At 35.9% G+C, this 17,389-nt stretch overlaps 2 protein-coding genes across 14 annotated transcripts in view; both read left to right on the forward strand.

The window, feature by feature from the left end:
- The first annotated feature begins 74 nt into the window (after positions 1 to 74).
- On the forward strand, positions 75 to 4,553 carry uchl3 (ubiquitin carboxyl-terminal esterase L3 (ubiquitin thiolesterase)). 3 transcript variants are annotated; one of them, XM_079427824.1, is made up of 9 exons: positions 75 to 218; positions 388 to 466; positions 752 to 880; positions 1,741 to 1,897; positions 2,039 to 2,124; positions 2,218 to 2,265; positions 3,121 to 3,196; positions 3,356 to 3,414; positions 4,084 to 4,553. In XM_079427824.1, exons 2-9 carry the CDS (start codon positions 458 to 460, stop codon positions 4,165 to 4,167), a joined length of 648 nt encoding a protein of 215 aa, XP_079283950.1. In that variant the 5' UTR covers positions 75 to 218; positions 388 to 457; the 3' UTR covers positions 4,168 to 4,553. The 3 variants fall into 3 exon arrangements, with proteins under 3 accessions (XP_079283950.1, XP_079283951.1, XP_079283949.1); XM_079427825.1 differs by having other exon boundaries at positions 108 to 218; positions 388 to 399; XM_079427823.1 differs by lacking the exons at positions 75 to 218; positions 388 to 466 and having other exon boundaries at positions 540 to 880.
- A 4,004-nt stretch (positions 4,554 to 8,557) lies between these two features.
- lmo7a (LIM domain 7a) overlaps positions 8,558 to 17,389 on the forward strand; it is a 46,422-nt gene continuing 37,590 nt past the window's right edge. For 9 of the 11 annotated variants that reach the window (XM_079427091.1, XM_079427089.1, XM_079427096.1 and 6 more), the window contains exons 1-3: positions 8,847 to 8,933; positions 13,190 to 13,260; positions 15,639 to 15,708. In XM_079427091.1, coding sequence (XP_079283217.1) covers positions 8,865 to 8,933; positions 13,190 to 13,260; positions 15,639 to 15,708 — 210 coding nt within the window. In that variant the 5' untranslated portion in view covers positions 8,847 to 8,864. Of the gene's footprint in view, positions 8,934 to 13,189; positions 13,261 to 15,638; positions 15,709 to 17,389 lie in introns of all 11 variants that reach the window. The other 2 variants (XM_079427095.1, XM_079427099.1) reach the window with 1 other exon arrangement.

The raw sequence follows: 17,389 nt of genomic DNA on the forward strand, positions 1-17,389 counted from the left end.
ACTTTTATTTTGGAATTTGAGCCTGTAATTCCGGTGTGACATGAGTTCACACACCCGCGCGCACATATTCCACTGAACTTCCTCCTCAGCTCAGCTGTCAAAGCGTCTGCACACCATTGCTCGAGGTAGCAATATCATCTTTTTTATTTAGGATATCAGACAGGGCTTAATCTGAGATGGAGGGCCAGCGCTGGTTACCACTGGAAGCCAACCCAGAGGTATGAATTTATCACTATCATGATTTTTTTGGTCGTTAATTAAATTTTATATCGTTCATTGGTTCACTTTTTTCATAGGCAGCTTTTAGCTGGAACGGTAAGCTGCAACTCATGTCTTTGACATCATATTTTATATGATACTGTTTTGTGTTCTGTGTCTGCTTTTCAGGTTATGAACCAAGTGAGTAGAGGTCTCGACTATCTGGGTGTGTCTAGGATTCAAAACTTGTGCCAAATGAATGAATCAGGTTTATTAAAGCACGTCTGTGTTTAAGCTAATTGCATCAGCTTTGATTTATTATGTTTATCAGCAATACTGCGCTTGATATCTTGTTTTTAATTTTATAGTATTGGAAGTAACGCAAGATGTATTTATGTTTCACATTAGTTTATTAATGATAGATTTAAATAGAAACGCTTCTGGAATGCATAGGCCCTTGTGTGTCTCTCACCATACACTTCTAACCTCTTTACTCGTCTTATTATATAATTTGTTTTTAATATGTATGTGTTGTGTTATACCTTTTGTTAAGTTTTTACGCCAGCTTGGCTTGGTACCCACCTGGCAGTTTGGGGATGTGTACGGTTTGGAAGCTGAAGTTCTCAGTTTGGTGCCAAGGCCTGCGTGTGCTGTACTTTTGCTCTTCCCTATAACAGAGAAGGTATGACTGCAGTTTGCACCCATAATGACTCCATGCTAGCAAATAAGCTCTGTATTTGTGACCCTGGACCACAAAACCAGTCATAAGGGTCAATGTTTTTATTAAATTGAGATTTAAACATCACCTGCTGCAACTGGATACAGTTGTTGCTGGCATCAACTAAGCTTGCAAATTATACTAAATCATAGTTGTATAGATTACAACTTTCTCTATTTGACGTGATCTGGTAATTGCCCTTTAATATGTATTTTAAAGGGGTGTATTATTTTACTATTTGGTCTAAATAACATGGAGCAGGAAAGACTAATAAAATGGAACAGAATCATGAGTTGCTCTCTTCACCAAGACCCAAAATAAAATGAAATGACTGAATTTGCAGCACCAACATTTCTAATAATATTTATGATTATTTGAGCATTTTGTTCAGTTGGTTTGAAGTGATTATCTACCAATAATCTTTGTTTATATCGTTATTGGTGTTAGTGACAATTGGAGTTCAAAAACTTGTGAATGTTTTTTTGTTTTTTAATGACGGAGGTTAGGTTTCAGCATGACACAGGATGTGACAAATTGTATTAGTTATTAATGCAAACCTGTGGCCAGTTGCATAAACTTAGCCTCTATGTTAAGACTAGGGGTACTTAGTTGTGTTTTATTTTATAATTAAATTAGACTAATTCTTTGTTTTATGTAACCAACTTAAAAAAAAAAAAAAAAAGTATTAATTCTTAATTCCATTAAGTCAGATAAATAAAGCATATTTGTCATTCTTGCAAATTATTATTATTATTATTATTATTTTACAATTCATGATCTGTGCTGTAGATTGCATTTTAGTAATATTCTTTTCTTCAATGTAGTATGAAACCTTTAGACAGGAGGAGGAGGCAAAAATTAAGGCACAAGGACAAGAGGTGTCCTCAGATGTGTACTTCATGAAACAAACCATCGGCAATGCTTGTGGTACAATAGGGCTGATTCATGCTGTGGCAAACAATCAAAGGCATCTGGAGTTTGGTAAGTATCAGTGTTGATCTTTTATTATTATTATTTTTTTTTTTGGAGTGATTTCCCGTTTTGAAAAATATTAGTTATTTCATTTGTATACAGTTCACAGTGTACTTGTTTGTGGTATGTTCATGACATTCTTCTTTACAGAGCCCAATTCACCGCTTAAGGCATTTTTACTGCAGTCTGCAAAGATGAGCCCGGAAGAAAAGGCAGCTTTCCTTGAAAAAGATGAGGTGATAAAATGTTTTTGTAGCAATTGAATGGCCTCTGAAAGAATTAACAGAACTAAACTTTTATTCATGGTGCTGATATTTTTATGATTTCAGAGTATCCGAGTAACACATGAGTCAAGTGCTCAGGAAGGACAAACAGAGGTTGGTATTTGCTAAATACAGAGTAGTTGCTAACACAGCATTCAAAACAGTACCAAGTATTTATATTTATATTTGCACACATTTTGAAGTTTCATCCCACTGATGAACTTTCCATGTAGTGTTGTTTTGTTGAAGTAGCAGAATTTTGAGTATTGGACCATGTTGAAAATATTGGACTGTTAGTTCTTTATTCAAAGTTTCTTAAAAAACAAAACAAAAACAAATAGATTCAAAGAGGCCCAGGTAATTTTTTTTTTTTTTAAATAATTAATTCTGGAACTATAAATTAACAACAGATTTCCCCTATCTGGTTTGTCTGATGCAGATTTAGAATGACTTTAAACATAAATGCATTATTTATCCATGCACATTATTTAAATACATGTTCTCTTGTAGTCTTTAATCAAAAGCAAAACCTTCTCGCCTTCGCAATGACATCTCTGATGATGTGTGAATGGACAATGTTACTTACATGAGGTTGCAGAAAAATACAATGGTCCAATTAAAATCATCAATTAAAACAAAAAGTCTTGCCCTACTTTTTCCCTCAATCAACTGTGTAATCTGCAACTGCAGATTTAGAATTAAATTAGCTTTGGAGTTAACTTTAGAATTAAAATAAGAATTATTGCTGCAATCACATCTACACAGTAAAACCTTTAAGACCTTTCCAATCTGGTTTCACTTCTTTCCACAGGACTGAGATGCTCTTAATTCTTAATGACCTTCTTTTCTCTTGGCTCTGAGAACTTTAATATTCTCATTGTGTTGGATCTCAGTTCTGCTTTTTTTATTGCTGTTCCAGTGACATAGAAAAATTCTAACATGCTAACTTTACTTTGGTCACCCTTATAGGCTCCAAGTTTAGATGAAAAGGTGGATTTGCATTTTATTGCCTTTGTAAATGTTGAAGGACATTTATATGAACTGGGTAGGTCAATTTAATCTTACATGAATTTTGTCATTGTTTTAGTTGCTTGTTAGTTCTACACACAAAATTTGATGTACAGTATCAACACCTATACATAATTATGTGCCACATTGTGAAGGGAGATATTACTGGTGTTCATATTTTGTTCATGTGTTTCAGATGGACGCAAACCTTTTCCAATTGTTCATGGGAAAACCACAGACGACACATTTCTTGAGGTGGGATTTTTCACAGTCTTGGGCTATAGATGTACTGTATAGATTATCTCTCGCAAAGGATGTATATTTAAAATTTTTGTTTGTAGATATTAGCTACGTTTACATAGACACCTTTTACATGGACGTCACTTCTTTACTTTGTTTTAAAGAGCAGAGTTTGAATTTATCTGTGTCCTAATAAGGAGACAAGGAGCACATGAAGCCTTTTGCCGTGCTGCATATATTTATCAAGCAGATTTATCAAACAAATTCCCATTGCCAAACTAGCCATCTGTGGATGAGAGTATGAAGTGAGGACTGATGGGACATTGTTCTGCTCCACTTCACAGACAATAAGTGGAAGGAGAATTTTAGAATAACATGACAGTCATTTATGACACTTCATTCTACAAAAACGACTCTTTCCATGCATCATACGGGATTACACCATTTTTCTGTCATTGCACATGTACTTTCTAGTTTCGGTTTTATATCCAATCAAGTGTTCACATGTCTATACTGCCCCTTTCAGTCCTATCGAAATATCATTGTGATTGAGGTGTTTACATGAAAGCATTTCAGTCAGATTGAGCCATAAATCTGATTATTTAATTGCATATAAACGTAGCTATTGTTGTGGATTGGGGGTCGGGTTTTATACATTTTGCTCTATTTTTGCCTGATCTACAGGATTCTGCAGAGGTCTGTAAGAAGTTCATGGCACGTGATCCCCAGGAGCTCCGTTTCACTGTGGTGGCTCTTTCCAAAGCATAAATGTTCTTGTTGTTTTACCTAAGAGAAGAACTGCCAATCATTCAGAAGTGCTGAATACTTTAAACCTTTATAGGTTCAATTTTGACTTTGAATAAAAAAAGTTTGTTAAAGGTTTTGACCATAACTGACAAAGCAAATGATAAGCAAATTAGCTAATAATAAAAAGTGTATGTGCATACCACTTTATAAGGCTCGTTTATTGGTCCAATGGAGGTTTCCAATAAAACGAGGAAGGTCTCTCTGCGTATTGCTTGTCTTTCCTTTTCGCAACACAACAAGATTAAATGCAATATATTTCTTTCACATATAATAACTCGTTGTTTCATCTGACTCCATAAATGAAAGGTTTTAATGATATCTGTGCATCATTAAAGTGAACGAATGTTTGATTGTTCTGTTAAGCTCTGATTATACTTTACCCGCTTAGATCAGGAAACTATATCGCTTCGAGTTCCTCACCAGGTCTCCGGCACAATTTTGTCAGTTCCAATGAATTAGTATTCCCACGTGCAGAATCAAAGATATGTAATACTTAGCCTCCTTGGCTGCCCCTCAGGAACTTAATTCAATCGTTTACTTTAGTAGAGTCTTCCTTTTTGACCACCATTTAAGAACATTAGTCGATCAACTTTACCTTTCTTCAAAATGGCTTTGTCTGGCCAAGCTCGTGGCTTTTCCCACGTAAACTTATCTAAAGTAACATTAAATTAGAACAGAGGTCATCGACGCATTCAGATCTAGGCTGATCAAACAGCATCTGCTGATTCTAGGCAGAAACTTACTCGTCTCCTCATCCAAGCACACGTGAATTTAGGTATTGGGTATTAGTCGTCACTAATCCCTGACGCAAACTTGTGGAAATATACGAATCCGACAATCTACTTGGGAAAACAAATCTCAGAGTCGGTCAGAATACAATCAAACGTTTACAATTTATTGATCAGGTAATGAAGCAATAATTCAAAATCCAATTCATAAGGATAAAATCATCAGTTGAACATGTCATAACAACAATTCAGAAATAGAGGAATTTGTAGAAATTATTACCTGTCAACAAAAACTACACACAGCATTTGTGTGGGAAGTCAGCTTACAGACTCCGCGAACGTTTTTGCACCTTTTCCTTATATACCCAGCTAATTCAATATTCTTACCAAAAGGTGGCGTTTGTCATTATAATTACAATTTGGTTCCCTGTTGAGGGATTCACGCTGTGAGATCAGAATTTGTACTTGAATGGGTTCTTGTTTTACATGCAGGAGGTATCTGAATGGGGGATCTGGGGAGGGAAACACCTTTTCAAGAGACACATCACTTTTCTCATATTTTATAACTTCTTTTAGCTTTTCATTATGGTTGGGAGAATGAGACCATTTTACCAGGCGCACAGAGACACTTTAAATGATATCAAACACGTATAGTTACTTCTTGTGCATACATAGCATTGCATAGGTTTTCAGTGTATTTTAGGTGAGGAGGAGGAGGGGGTGAAGGGGAGATAGTGTGTGAAGTGTGAGTTGCACTGTGGGCTGCATCTCCGAAGTTCCTTTTACATATGCAGGAGATAGTTCAAGTGTTAATTTTCAGGAGAGCCTTTTGTTTCATCGATGGGTTGATCAGACATATTGGCACCAGCCTTACAGTGCACATAAAAAATGTATCTGAATGTTTACAACTCTGATTGAAATAATGTTTGTTCATTTCTCCAAAATTATAAAAACTGTTTTCTTGATGTTGAAATTAATTCATCTAATGGTGGCGCTTTTTCTGCCAGGAAAGATCCATTTAAAATAAAAGTTCTGATGAATACTGTATGTAGACTTTTTGATTTTGAAACAAAAATGCTCTTTTAACAGGAGTGTGTCAGTGTGCCAATGTGTCATTGCGTATGGTGTCCTACTTCTAAATAGTTTTCTCAAGAATACAGCAAAAATTCAGATGAAACTAAAACTATAAAGAACAAATGTTTTCATCATTATGAGTGACAAGAGTTCATTCCATGAATACTCAAGCTATGATTAATGTGCATCTTTTGTTTACATTACTATTTTTTTCCTTCAAAACAGCAATGTTCTCTAAAAATAAATTAAATTTGTAAACCAAAATAATTCAGATTTATATGATTTTAAGATATTGAGTGTAGTATGTATGTGTGTGTCTACACACACACACACACACACACAGACAGAGAGAGAGAGTCATGGCCAAAAATATCGGAACCCTTGGTAAATATAACCAAAGAAGGCTGTGAAAATTAACCTGCATTGTTAATCCTTTTGCTCTTTTATTTAAAAAATTCACAAAAATCTAACCTTTCATTGGATAATAAGAATTTAAAATGGGGGTAAATATCATTATGAAATAAATATTTTTCTCTAATACACATTGGCTACAATTAACGGCACCCTTTTATTCAATACTTTTTGCAACCTCCATTGCAGTTTAACAGCTCTAAATTTTCTCCTATAATGCCTGATGAGGTTAGAGAACACCTGACAAGAGATCAGAGACCATTTCTTCATCCAGAATCACTCCAGACCCTTTAGATTCACAGCTCCGTGAAGGTGCTTCTTCTCTTCAGTTCACTTCACTCATTTTCTACAGGGTTCAGGTCAGAGGACTGTGATGGCCATAGCAGAAGCTTGGTTTTGTGCCCAGTGACCCATTTTTTTGTGTTGTTTTTGAGGTTTGTGTTTGGATTATTGTACAGTTGGAAGATCCAAACATGGCCCATTATAAGATTTCTAACAGAGTCAGTCACTTGTTGATTTTTTATCTGTTGGTATTTAATAGAATCAGTGATGCCATGTGTCTAAACAAGATGTCCAGGACCTCCAATAAAAATGTAGGTCCACAACATCAAAAATACAGCAGTATATTTTATTGTACACATGGTGTACTTTTTATCCCTGTGTTCACCAAACCTGTCTTGAGTGTTTGCTGCTAAAAAGCTAATTTCTTTAGTTTCATCTAACCATAGAAGCCAGTCCCATTTGAAGTTCCAGTCGTGTCTGATAACTGAATAACCTGGATTTTGTTTTTGGGTGAGATAGGAGAATTTTTCTTGAAACCCTCCCAAACAGCATGTGGTGATGTAGGTGCTGTTTGACTATTTTTTTTTAAGGTTTTCTGACCCCAAGACTCAACTATTTTCTGCAATTCTCCAGCTGTGGTCCTTGGAGAGTCTTTAGCCACTCAAACTCTCCTCCTCACCATGCATTATTTAGGACGATATAGACACACGTCCTCTTCCAGGCAGTTTCGTAACATTTTATGTTGATTGGAAATTCTTAATTATTGCCCTGATGGTGGAAATGGGAATTTTTCACTGCCCTAGGTCTTTTCTTCAAGCCACTTCGCTAATTTGTGAAGCTCAATTATCTTTTGCTGCACATCAGAAATATATTTTTTGGTTTTTCTCATTGTGATGGAAGATTAAGGGAATTTGGACTTTGTTTTCCCTCCTATTTATATTTTTGTGAAACAGGAAGCCATGGCTGGATATTTTCATGTTCATGATCACCCTGGAGTGCTCAAAATTGTAAATATGAATGGGAAAATACTTCAGAGATATTTTACTCATAAGAATTTCTAGGGGTGCCAATAATTGTGTCCAACGTGTATTTGAGAAAAAACATTTCTTCTATAATGATATTTGCCCCAATTTTAAATTCTTATTATCCAATGATATATATATATATATATGATAAATATATATATATTTTTTGTACACTGTATTACTTGGAGTATGCCTCTTGAATACTTGATTCTGATTGGTCAGTTGCTGCATTCAGTGGAATGAATAATGACTGTTGTCCAGGGAAAATCAGAAAAGTGTTGCTATACGATTATCTTTCTTTCTTTCCTTCTTTATTTCTTTTTTTAGTGAATTTGATAAATAACCTTATCATAAGTAGATAATGTACGGTCAGCTGGCTATTATTGCAAAATAAATGCTGATAGTTTGATTGGGTCAGTGAGGGTTTCAATTAAGTGTTCCTGGACACTGCAGTCTCACTGTATTCTCACATAAATAATTTAGTTAAAATAATTTTGTCCTATAGATTTACAACAGTAGTTGCTTGCACACTCGAAAAAAATAAATAATAAATGAAGGGAAGTATTTAAATTGGATAGTGATTAAAAACATTAAATCAAAACCCGTCTTGTATTTAGTTTTAAATTTAAAAGTCGTGAATCTATGCTTAAAAGCAACTTTACCATTTGACCAGCATCAATACTTGTAAACACGTAACGTTATTCAAGCTAACTAAATCTACAGACGCGTTTTTTCCCCAAACGCGATTTTGTGCCCTCGGCACCTAATGTAATCTGACAGTAGTTTTAGGTGTGTATCTTGACGCACTAGGGGGCGTATAAAGTACACTTCACAACTCTAAAGTTTCTCAGGAGTGAGCTAAAGAACGAGGAGATTTCAGTTTTACCCTGCGTCGTTTACGGCTTTTATAAGACCGTTGTTCATTGACGTTGTGACACGGTGAACGGTTGTGATGCTGGTAATCTAATACGAGAAGCGTTTACCTGGTGACTTCACTTTTTAAGAAAACAGGTAGGCTATAGTCTTAAAAATATTGAAGCGACGCAGCAGAACAGAACGCTTGCGCGTCTTGCTCCTGTTTGTGCAGCTAGACGCCTGTTTACTTACAGACTCAACAAGAAGCCACTCGAGGCCGGTGATGGAGTGGCGACCGCAGTCTTCAGTGAGTTATGAGGCTGCTTACTCAGAAGCACAGAGATGGATTGAGGTAAGAACTTTCACACCTGCTCTCATTTAGATAAAGATAGTTCAGGGAAATGACACTTGATACTGACAAATTATGAGGTAACCAAAATGAAAAAGTACTGATTATATTCATTAACTCGTGCTGAATAGGCTATACCCCCAGACCTGTTGAATTCGTGTTTATAAAACCGGGCAAAAAAAAAATAAAAAAAATAGAACATTTCGTGTTGCATGTTAGCCTACAAAATTGTAAAAAGTATTATTAAAAGTATGTTTTGACAATTATCATTAGTGCTCATATTTTTAATGCAGCCTCGCTTTTGCTTTTCAGCTTTGTCATTTACTTTTGCTAAACGCTGGTAGTTTTTTGTGTGTTTGCAGTAAAGATCATTAAATGTGTATTTATGTGGATATTTATTTGACCTAAATAAAGTTTGCATTTAGTGTAACATTTCTAGTACCCTGTCACACTTTATCATTATCAAAACGGGATGCTCTTTTTTTTTTTTTCTTTCTTTTTTTTTTGGTTATTTCTTCGAACACTGTTAATAATAATTATCTTTATTATTTATTTATTTATTTATTTTTAGTTAGATTAATATTTATTATTACCTTCTTGTCCACAATCAACAAACACATTTTTGTCATGGTTACAGTAAAATAACATGGCAAAGCTTGCAAAACATTGGGATAGTTCACCCAAAAATGTAAATAATGATTTTATACTCCCTTCGTGTCACTTCAAACCTAAATAACTTGCACTCTACTGCGGGACACAAACAAGATATACTGTAAAATGTTGGTAACCAAACAGTTTTGGTTCCCATTGACTTTTGTTGCATTATTTCGTCCATACAGTTGAAGTCAGTGGGACCCAAAACTGTTTAGTTACCAACATTCTGTCAAAATATCTTCTTTTTTGTTCCACAGAAGAAAGAAAGTCTGGAATGATGGAAAGTAAATGATGGCAGAATTTAATTTTTGAGTGGACCATCCCTTTAAAGCACTGATCTATTTTCTTTTTCCATCAAGCTCACTGTGGCAAAACGAGTAGTCCTGCAAATATTTTCACACGCTTTAGTCAGTTTTATCCACTAAACCCTCTGGAACGCACTTAGTCTAAGGGAGAAATGATTAGGACTTTCCTATCCCTGTGAATTCCCTTCTCTGCGGGTGACGGCAGGGCCAAAGCACTGGCTGTAACTGAACAAATATTGTTCTTAATTCATGAGGGGTGAATCTGAATGCTTTCAGTGTGACATCAGTCTCTCACACATGCACACTGGTGCATTGTCACAGGCGGCGGACCTTGGCAGGGCAGTTTGACCCCAAGCCGACTGCTCCCCTGCAAAGGAAGGTGATGTACCACTTAGCGTCCGATCTGAATGACTAACAGGTTGTCAGGGTGCACTGAGCAGTGCTGGAGTCTGAATGTTAGAGTGTGTGGGGTGTTATAGTCAGCTGAATGATCTGGAGTTTGTCACATGTGCTCATTCTTGCACCAGGCACCCAGTCTGTGGGCAGAGACATTCCTGTTTTTCCTCCTGGCTAGTTCTCAGCTTGTTAAAGTCAAACCCAAAATTAGCCACCCTTTTGAAGTTGCTTGGTATATCTAAGAGTAGTAAATTGTCAACTGGGGCTAAGTCATTCTTGCTGTGAAATAATATTAAATACTTAAAAAGCAGTACATTTGTGACCCTGGACCACAAAACCAGTCTTGTGTTTTTTTTTCAAAATTGAGATTTATATATTATCTGGAATCTGAGGGTGAAAGAAAATCTAAATATTGAGAAAATATTGAAAAAAAAGTCCTAAGCAATGCATATTACTAATCAAAAATTAAGTTTCGATATATTTACAGTAGAAAATTTACAAAATATCTTCATGGAACATGATCTTAACTTAATGTCCTAATGATTAAAAAATCATAAAGAAAAATCAATAATTTTGACCCACACAATGTATTTTTGGCTATTGCTACAAATATACCCCAGCGACTTAAGACTGGTTTTGTGGTCCAGGGTCACATTTATTAAACATTTGTAAGTGAAATATTTAATCTCATTGATCATTGAATGGTTATTAATGTTGAGGTAATTGTGTGTCATCTAATTTTAAGTTGTACAGATTTTTGAGAAGTTTTTGAAAAAAGATTTGAATAAAGACATCTATCAGTTATCCTGGTTGTTCTTTTTTGCCTAAAATGACCCAAGAGCATTTTCAATATTTCTTCATGTTCAACAAACCCTACTTGGTCAAAGGGATTAAAGCACTTTGGCACAATTAACGATGTGCAGCATTCCGTGTGTCCAAACAGCTTGGAATGCCTCACTGCTCCTTCATGAATGAACAATAGCTGTGTGCAAAAGTGCAGCTAAATAACAATGTCTTACATCATCGAAACCTGCTATTTAAATCAGTCTGATCACAATGTGAGGTTAGAGAACGAGGGTTTTTGTTTGGGGGGGAGAGTTGGTGGTAGAATGAGGATATGTGGATGTGAAATGGTGTCATTTCTAGCTGTTTAGAATCTTAAATGTGTGGGGTTTTTTTCAAAAAAGGCTGCCTTTTTGTGATCAAAATACAGTAAGAACAATAATATAATGAAACATTGTTAAAAAAATTATAATATATTCTAATTCAAATATATTTAATGATGGTAAAGCTACATTTTCAGTGTCAAATGATCTGTCATAAACCATTGCAATTTACTGAATTAGTGCTCAGGAAACATTTCTTATTATTATCAATGTTTAAAACGGTTGTACTGGTTTTTGCATGATTATTTATGTGTAACCATGATATTTAATGCATTATTGCTAAATAAATAATACTTATTTTAAATAAATACATTTTTTGTTTTACAATTATATATTCTTTTATATTTATTAGTACTAAAAATGTATCTCCCACCCCGTAAATTATTGTGGATTGCAGCAATTCTATTTATTTATTTGTTTGTTTATGTGTTTGTTTGTTTGTTATTTGTTTATTGGTTTTCTAAGTGATTTGTTCAAGCTCTCAAATTGTTCAATCTTCACCTGCTACAGAGATCTGTTTAAAAACAAAAAGCCGTCATGGACATTACAATGACAGGAACAGCAGGGGTCAGGATTTCATCTGTCACTGAACTCTGATGTTTACTACGCCATGCTGTGTGAATGTGCTCCATGTCTCTTCATACTCCATATCTGTGAGGGTTTGTAATGGTTACATAAATCTACATGAAGGGTACAGGATCTTTAATATTATTTGATATTATGTATTTTAATACATAATGGACATTTTTTGGCTGTATTAGAAGAACTTATTAGTTCTCTCGATTTTGAAAGATTTAGGTCAGTGTTTACAGGGGATACAAAATTCCCGTTGAGATAATCTACCTTAATTTGCAGTGTAACTCGATCTAGTACGAGGATCATAGTATTTGTCTACACATTATTTTTATCCTTGTTTTGTTCAGCAGACATAGAAAGTGTCCTTTGAATTTCTGCTTCTAAAAGAGAACAATTGCGGTTCAAATCTCTCAGTCAATACTGATCTCAACATAACCAGTGTCCTTTTACATGTAATGCTCTCCACACCCTCTGAAAACATGCCATGTTCCTGAGCGACAGCCAAGTAAAAGCAGCTTAAGAGTGTGCTATTCAAAACAACAGACTTCATGTTATTAATAAGTGGTTACGCTTTATTGACCTCTCATGGTTTCTCTATGGCCTGATTTTTTTTTAGCTGAGGTTTTCTTAAATGTGATGTTTTCTAGACCAGTAGCAAATTATAAAACATACTTGCTAGCTAAATGAGCAACTCTGTTTTTACTGGCGTTCAGACATGGAAATTGAAAACATTTGTATTCGGAAAAAGGGCTTTACTCGTAGATTATGTTATATGAGGTGTGGAGCAACAGGGCTCACATTGTAACGGTATAGTCTGAGGGTATAAACACAACATAAATGCTTCCCTGTGTGTGAGCAAAAACAATGGTCTGCCTGCCCTCTGTGTCCTCCAGGAGTAGCTTAAGATCATTGGAAAGGCATGAAACTGTGTGTAGAACTGTGACATTCCTCCAGATGCTCTCGTTCTCTGTGGTTTGGCCGCTGGGCTCCAGCCCTGATTACTGAATAACCCACGATTCTCCAAAAGAGGCTGTGTTGTTGTACTGGTGTGCTAGTCTCTTGGACTTGGAGCTTGGAAGAACAACTTTCCTCTCCTTTTCCTGGACATAACCTTCCCACTTACTGGTTCTTAGTGCTTCCTGTGTTTGTCCTCGTCTCGCAGGCAGTCACTAAGAAGAAGTTTGTGAGCAGTAATTTCCGGAGTTCTCTGGAGAATGGACTTCTGTTGTGTGAGTAAGTAAAGCTGTTTTTACTTATCTCATTTTTACTATGGTTTTCTTGCTTAATGCATGAAAAGATTTCTGCTACACCTTTTATAAATGCTTTTAATAATAACTATTGCATAACTCTTTCATGCACACTAAAATAATATAGTGTAATCAGTCTTAAATGGACAGTTAACCCAAAAATGCAAATTCTGTTATCATTTTCTCATCCTCATGTTCTTCCAAACCTGTATAATTTCCTTCTTCTGTGGAACAAAAAAAAGGGTATTTTGAGGAATGTTTCGAAATGTTTTTGTCCATGCAAGTCAATGGGGTTCAAAAGTTTTGAGCTCCAAAAATTGCATAAATGTAACAAAAGTAATCTATGCAACCCTAGTGTCATTGATCAAAAAGATACCTTTGTATGATGTACAGAGCAAAAATTAAGTGGTTTTTCAATATCGAATCAAATCAAAACATTGATCAACTCATGGATATGCATGACTAAGTGCATATCCATAGTGACTAAGTCTAATATGGCGATACATCAATAATGTTCTGGTAATTTTTTCGACCCCATTGACTATCATTGTATAAACAAAAACAGTTAAAACATTCTTCAAAATATCTTCTTTTGTGTTTTGTAGAAGAAAACAATCAGGGATTTGTACATTAATTTATGAATTTGGGCTTTTAAACTATTCAACCCAGGCAGGTGAAGGTGAAATCTGGCAACATTTTATTTTGTTGGTTGTTGTAGATTTCAGAAATTCAGAAATGAAATGTTTGCAGAGCCACTAAAAGTTTAACGCTGTATTGCTTTTGAAAATAATGAACACCAAACCCAATCCGAGTTATCGAGCAAGTTTACTATGTCAGAAAAGCTATGATGTAAATGTCAAAGTGAATTTGTTTGCAAATTATGCACTATGTTTGAAGCCATAATATAGTGTTGTACAAGGAACTGAATTAAAATGGATAATCTGCCCCCTGTAATCATAATTTGTGTGAAAAGGTTTTTTTTTTTTTTTTTTGATTTACAAAAGTATAGGTAGAGCCACATTTTTCCATTGAGATTATTGTATGTTGGACCTTTCCTTTAAACTACTTTTTCATTTGCAATTAGCATCTAAGCTGTGTGTCATTTAATGTGCATTATGCCATACAGCTATTTTTAAAACACATAATTTGTACCCGGCTGCCACAGTCACACTCAGTTCCATCCCAGGAAGCATTAGTAAGCCCAGCAGAGGAAAACAACACGGATGGCAGAGCATTTAAAAGGACAGCTGGGAAGAGGTGATCCATAGTGCCAGCTACTCTAGCAGGGTTCAGAAACCTGAGCAGGGCAGAGTGCAGACACAGGGATTGGCGGCACTCAGGCCTCTTCTACAGCAGCTCTGTTGTGCTGTTTATGAAGAGAGAGCGTTGGGTCGGTGGACTGGGTGTGACATGCTGCAAGCTCAGGGATTTCAGTGCATTTCTGAACCTGACTGGATGGTTCTGGGGCAGTGCGTGGGCCGGTCTGACATGCTGGTGACATGTCAAGTGACTCAGCAGACTAATTACCACAGCCCAATGCAGAATCTCACCGTCCTGCTGCTGCACTCTCAGGCTGCTTTCTTTCAGTCTCTACTAAGCTATTAGCTTTGCCATTTCCACATGAGTGGACAAAGGCACACATTACCTGAGGATACCGTCACTCTGGATCTCACGTCTAAACAAAGACTCCTGTGAAACTACCGCTGGGGTCGGCATCGCAAAGTCTCGACTTGAACTTAAAGAGTTCATAGATGTGTGAACAAGTTTTTCAGTGATTGAGCAGGATACACATTTTTACACTTTTTAAGATCACAAACAGGGAAGATAATTCCAGCACTACATATTGTTTATAAAAAATAGCAGCTCTGTCATTTCTTTAAAGAGTTCACCTAAAAATATAAATTCTGTCATTTACTCACCATCATGTAATTCCAAACCTGTATGACTTACTTCTGTGGTTAAAGAAAAAAGGTCAATTATTTTACATCACTAAATGAGAGAAGATACACTCTTTGAGACAATTCATTAAAATGATATGTCTCTCCCGTTATTACACATAACCAAACCAACCCGAAATCAAGTTTCTCACATATTATGTTTCATGCTCATCACTCATTGTTTGCTATCAGCTACACACCTTTTTCAGTGTTTAATGTTTATTTCTCCAAGTTTTTAACACAAAACTAGACTTAGCCTACTTAGAGGCTATTGACTGATGTCTGTTTCCACAGAGAGTTGTTTGTATTTTCTTCAGGGCATTAGATGACTTTGTAAACTGAAGCCAGATGGTCAGAATTAAAGGAAGCCGTAAACTGGCAACCGACACACGATATAATTGTTTTCAATTTTGCTCTGTTTTTCTAGTCTGATCAACAAGATCAGACCTGGCGTCGTCAAGAAGCTAAACAGATTATCCACACCTATTGCTGGCCTGGTAAGTTGTTTTGTTTTTTAATCATTAATATTATTATTTGTATGCATATATTATTTGAGCTGTTGTATTTCACCTTGGCTAGGAACTTTAACTCTTACAAAGAAATTTGAATGATTTGCCAAACAGTTTACATGTACAGGACATGGGTGTTAAGTGTGAATTGCACAGGGTCGATCATTTACTTATACTTGGTATTTAATAGGAATAATTTGCCTCCAAACAATAAGCATTGTATTTTTTTTCCATCAAGAACAATCCATATGTAGAAAAGAGTAGATCATCCAACTCTCATGACAACTTGTAAAAAAAAAACCCTAAAAAACACATAAATCTTTTTGTAGGACTTTTTCATTCAAGAGCATAGACAAGTTGGATATGGGCCTGAATTAAGCTGTTTTGGTCTAATGCAAAACATGCTCATTTATTTTCCATTGCCCATTAAAACTCTTCAGCCAGGTAAGCTTAGATAAGCATCTGCATGTCCAACAGCATCACAGCGGTATTTCTATAAAATGCTTCCAACCCCAAAACCTACCAAGCACAGCCTAAACTCACAATTGAGGGCTTACATGGCAAGGGCTAAGCAAAGGCATGCAAAGAAAAACACATAGTTTGGAGTATATTTTAGTTTTGCTAAATACTGCTGAGCCTTTAAAGTTTGTCCGTAAGAGAGCTGTTTCTGACCTCCCAGCAAACCGTAAGATGCAAAAGAACACAATGCTCTTATCCAGCTATGTTTATGACTGATGAAAGATATTTTTCCACAGAATGAAAGGCTCATTCAAGGCTCTGAAATCTTACCAGCACCATTATCGTTCCTTCTGGCTGCTTTGCTTTTTGTTCGACACAGTTTCATTCTAATACAGAGGATTTATATTTGATTTGTATTTTGTTAAATCAAGGCTCATTAGTGCAAGAGAGGAAATCTCTGGTTTTGTGGACTGTGTAGCGACTCTGGCTTTGGATTGCTACTCAGGGTTTGGCTTCGGCTGATCTCTGGATCACTTTCCCATAGTTCCATCAAACCCGGAGCCGTGGTTTACCCTTGTGTTTCCCTGGATAGCTGATCCTCCTTTTAACAATTTGAAGAGCGGAAGCCTACACTTGTGTGGCACGCTGGTCAGCCACATTAGAAAAGTCATTCTGGCAGGGCTTTGGCCTGAGGTTTAGCAGAGAGATGTCTCCTTAGAGCGTAGCCCTTCATAAACCCCCCATAACTGATCTGGATGGATATATTTGCAACGAGTCTCACCACTGTGAAAGGAGAATTGGCAGAACTGATTATTTGAATAGAATTTTCCACAGTCCACCAGGCTTGTTAGCTCTTAAAAGTGGGCTTTTAAGCATTTATATTTTATTATTTACTTTTATTAAACCCATAATGTGAAAGTGTTCAATTTTTAATGAACTGGCACATTATTCCCTGTTCACTATAATAGTTTACTGAAAACAACATGTTTCATATGAGAACTTAAAGGGGTCATATGATGTTGCTAAAAAGAACATTATTTTATGTATTTGGTGTAATGCAATGTGTTTACACGGTTCGAGGTTCAAAAAACACATTATTTTCCTCATACTGTACATTATTGTTGCTCCTCTATGCCCCGCCTTTCTGAAATGCGTCGATTTTTACAAAGCTCATCGTTCTGAGAAGCGAGGTTTGCTCTGATTGGCCAGC

The sequence above is a fragment of the Barbus barbus genome (genome assembly GCF_936440315.1).
Source record: "Barbus barbus genome assembly, chromosome: 10".
NCBI lineage: Eukaryota > Metazoa > Chordata > Actinopteri > Cypriniformes > Cyprinidae > Barbus > Barbus barbus.

Excerpts from the sequence above, each read along its gene's own strand:
- uchl3 (XM_079427823.1), top strand. The coding sequence starts at position 593 with ATGTTTCACATTAGTTTATTAATGATAGATTTAAATAGAAACGCTTCT. Across the intron at positions 1,898-2,038 it reads TCAAAGGCATCTGGAGTTTG|AGCCCAATTCACCGCTTAAG; the intron begins GTAAGTATCAGT and ends TCTTCTTTACAG. Across the intron at positions 2,266-3,120 it reads CTCAGGAAGGACAAACAGAG|GCTCCAAGTTTAGATGAAAA; the intron begins GTTGGTATTTGC and ends TCACCCTTATAG.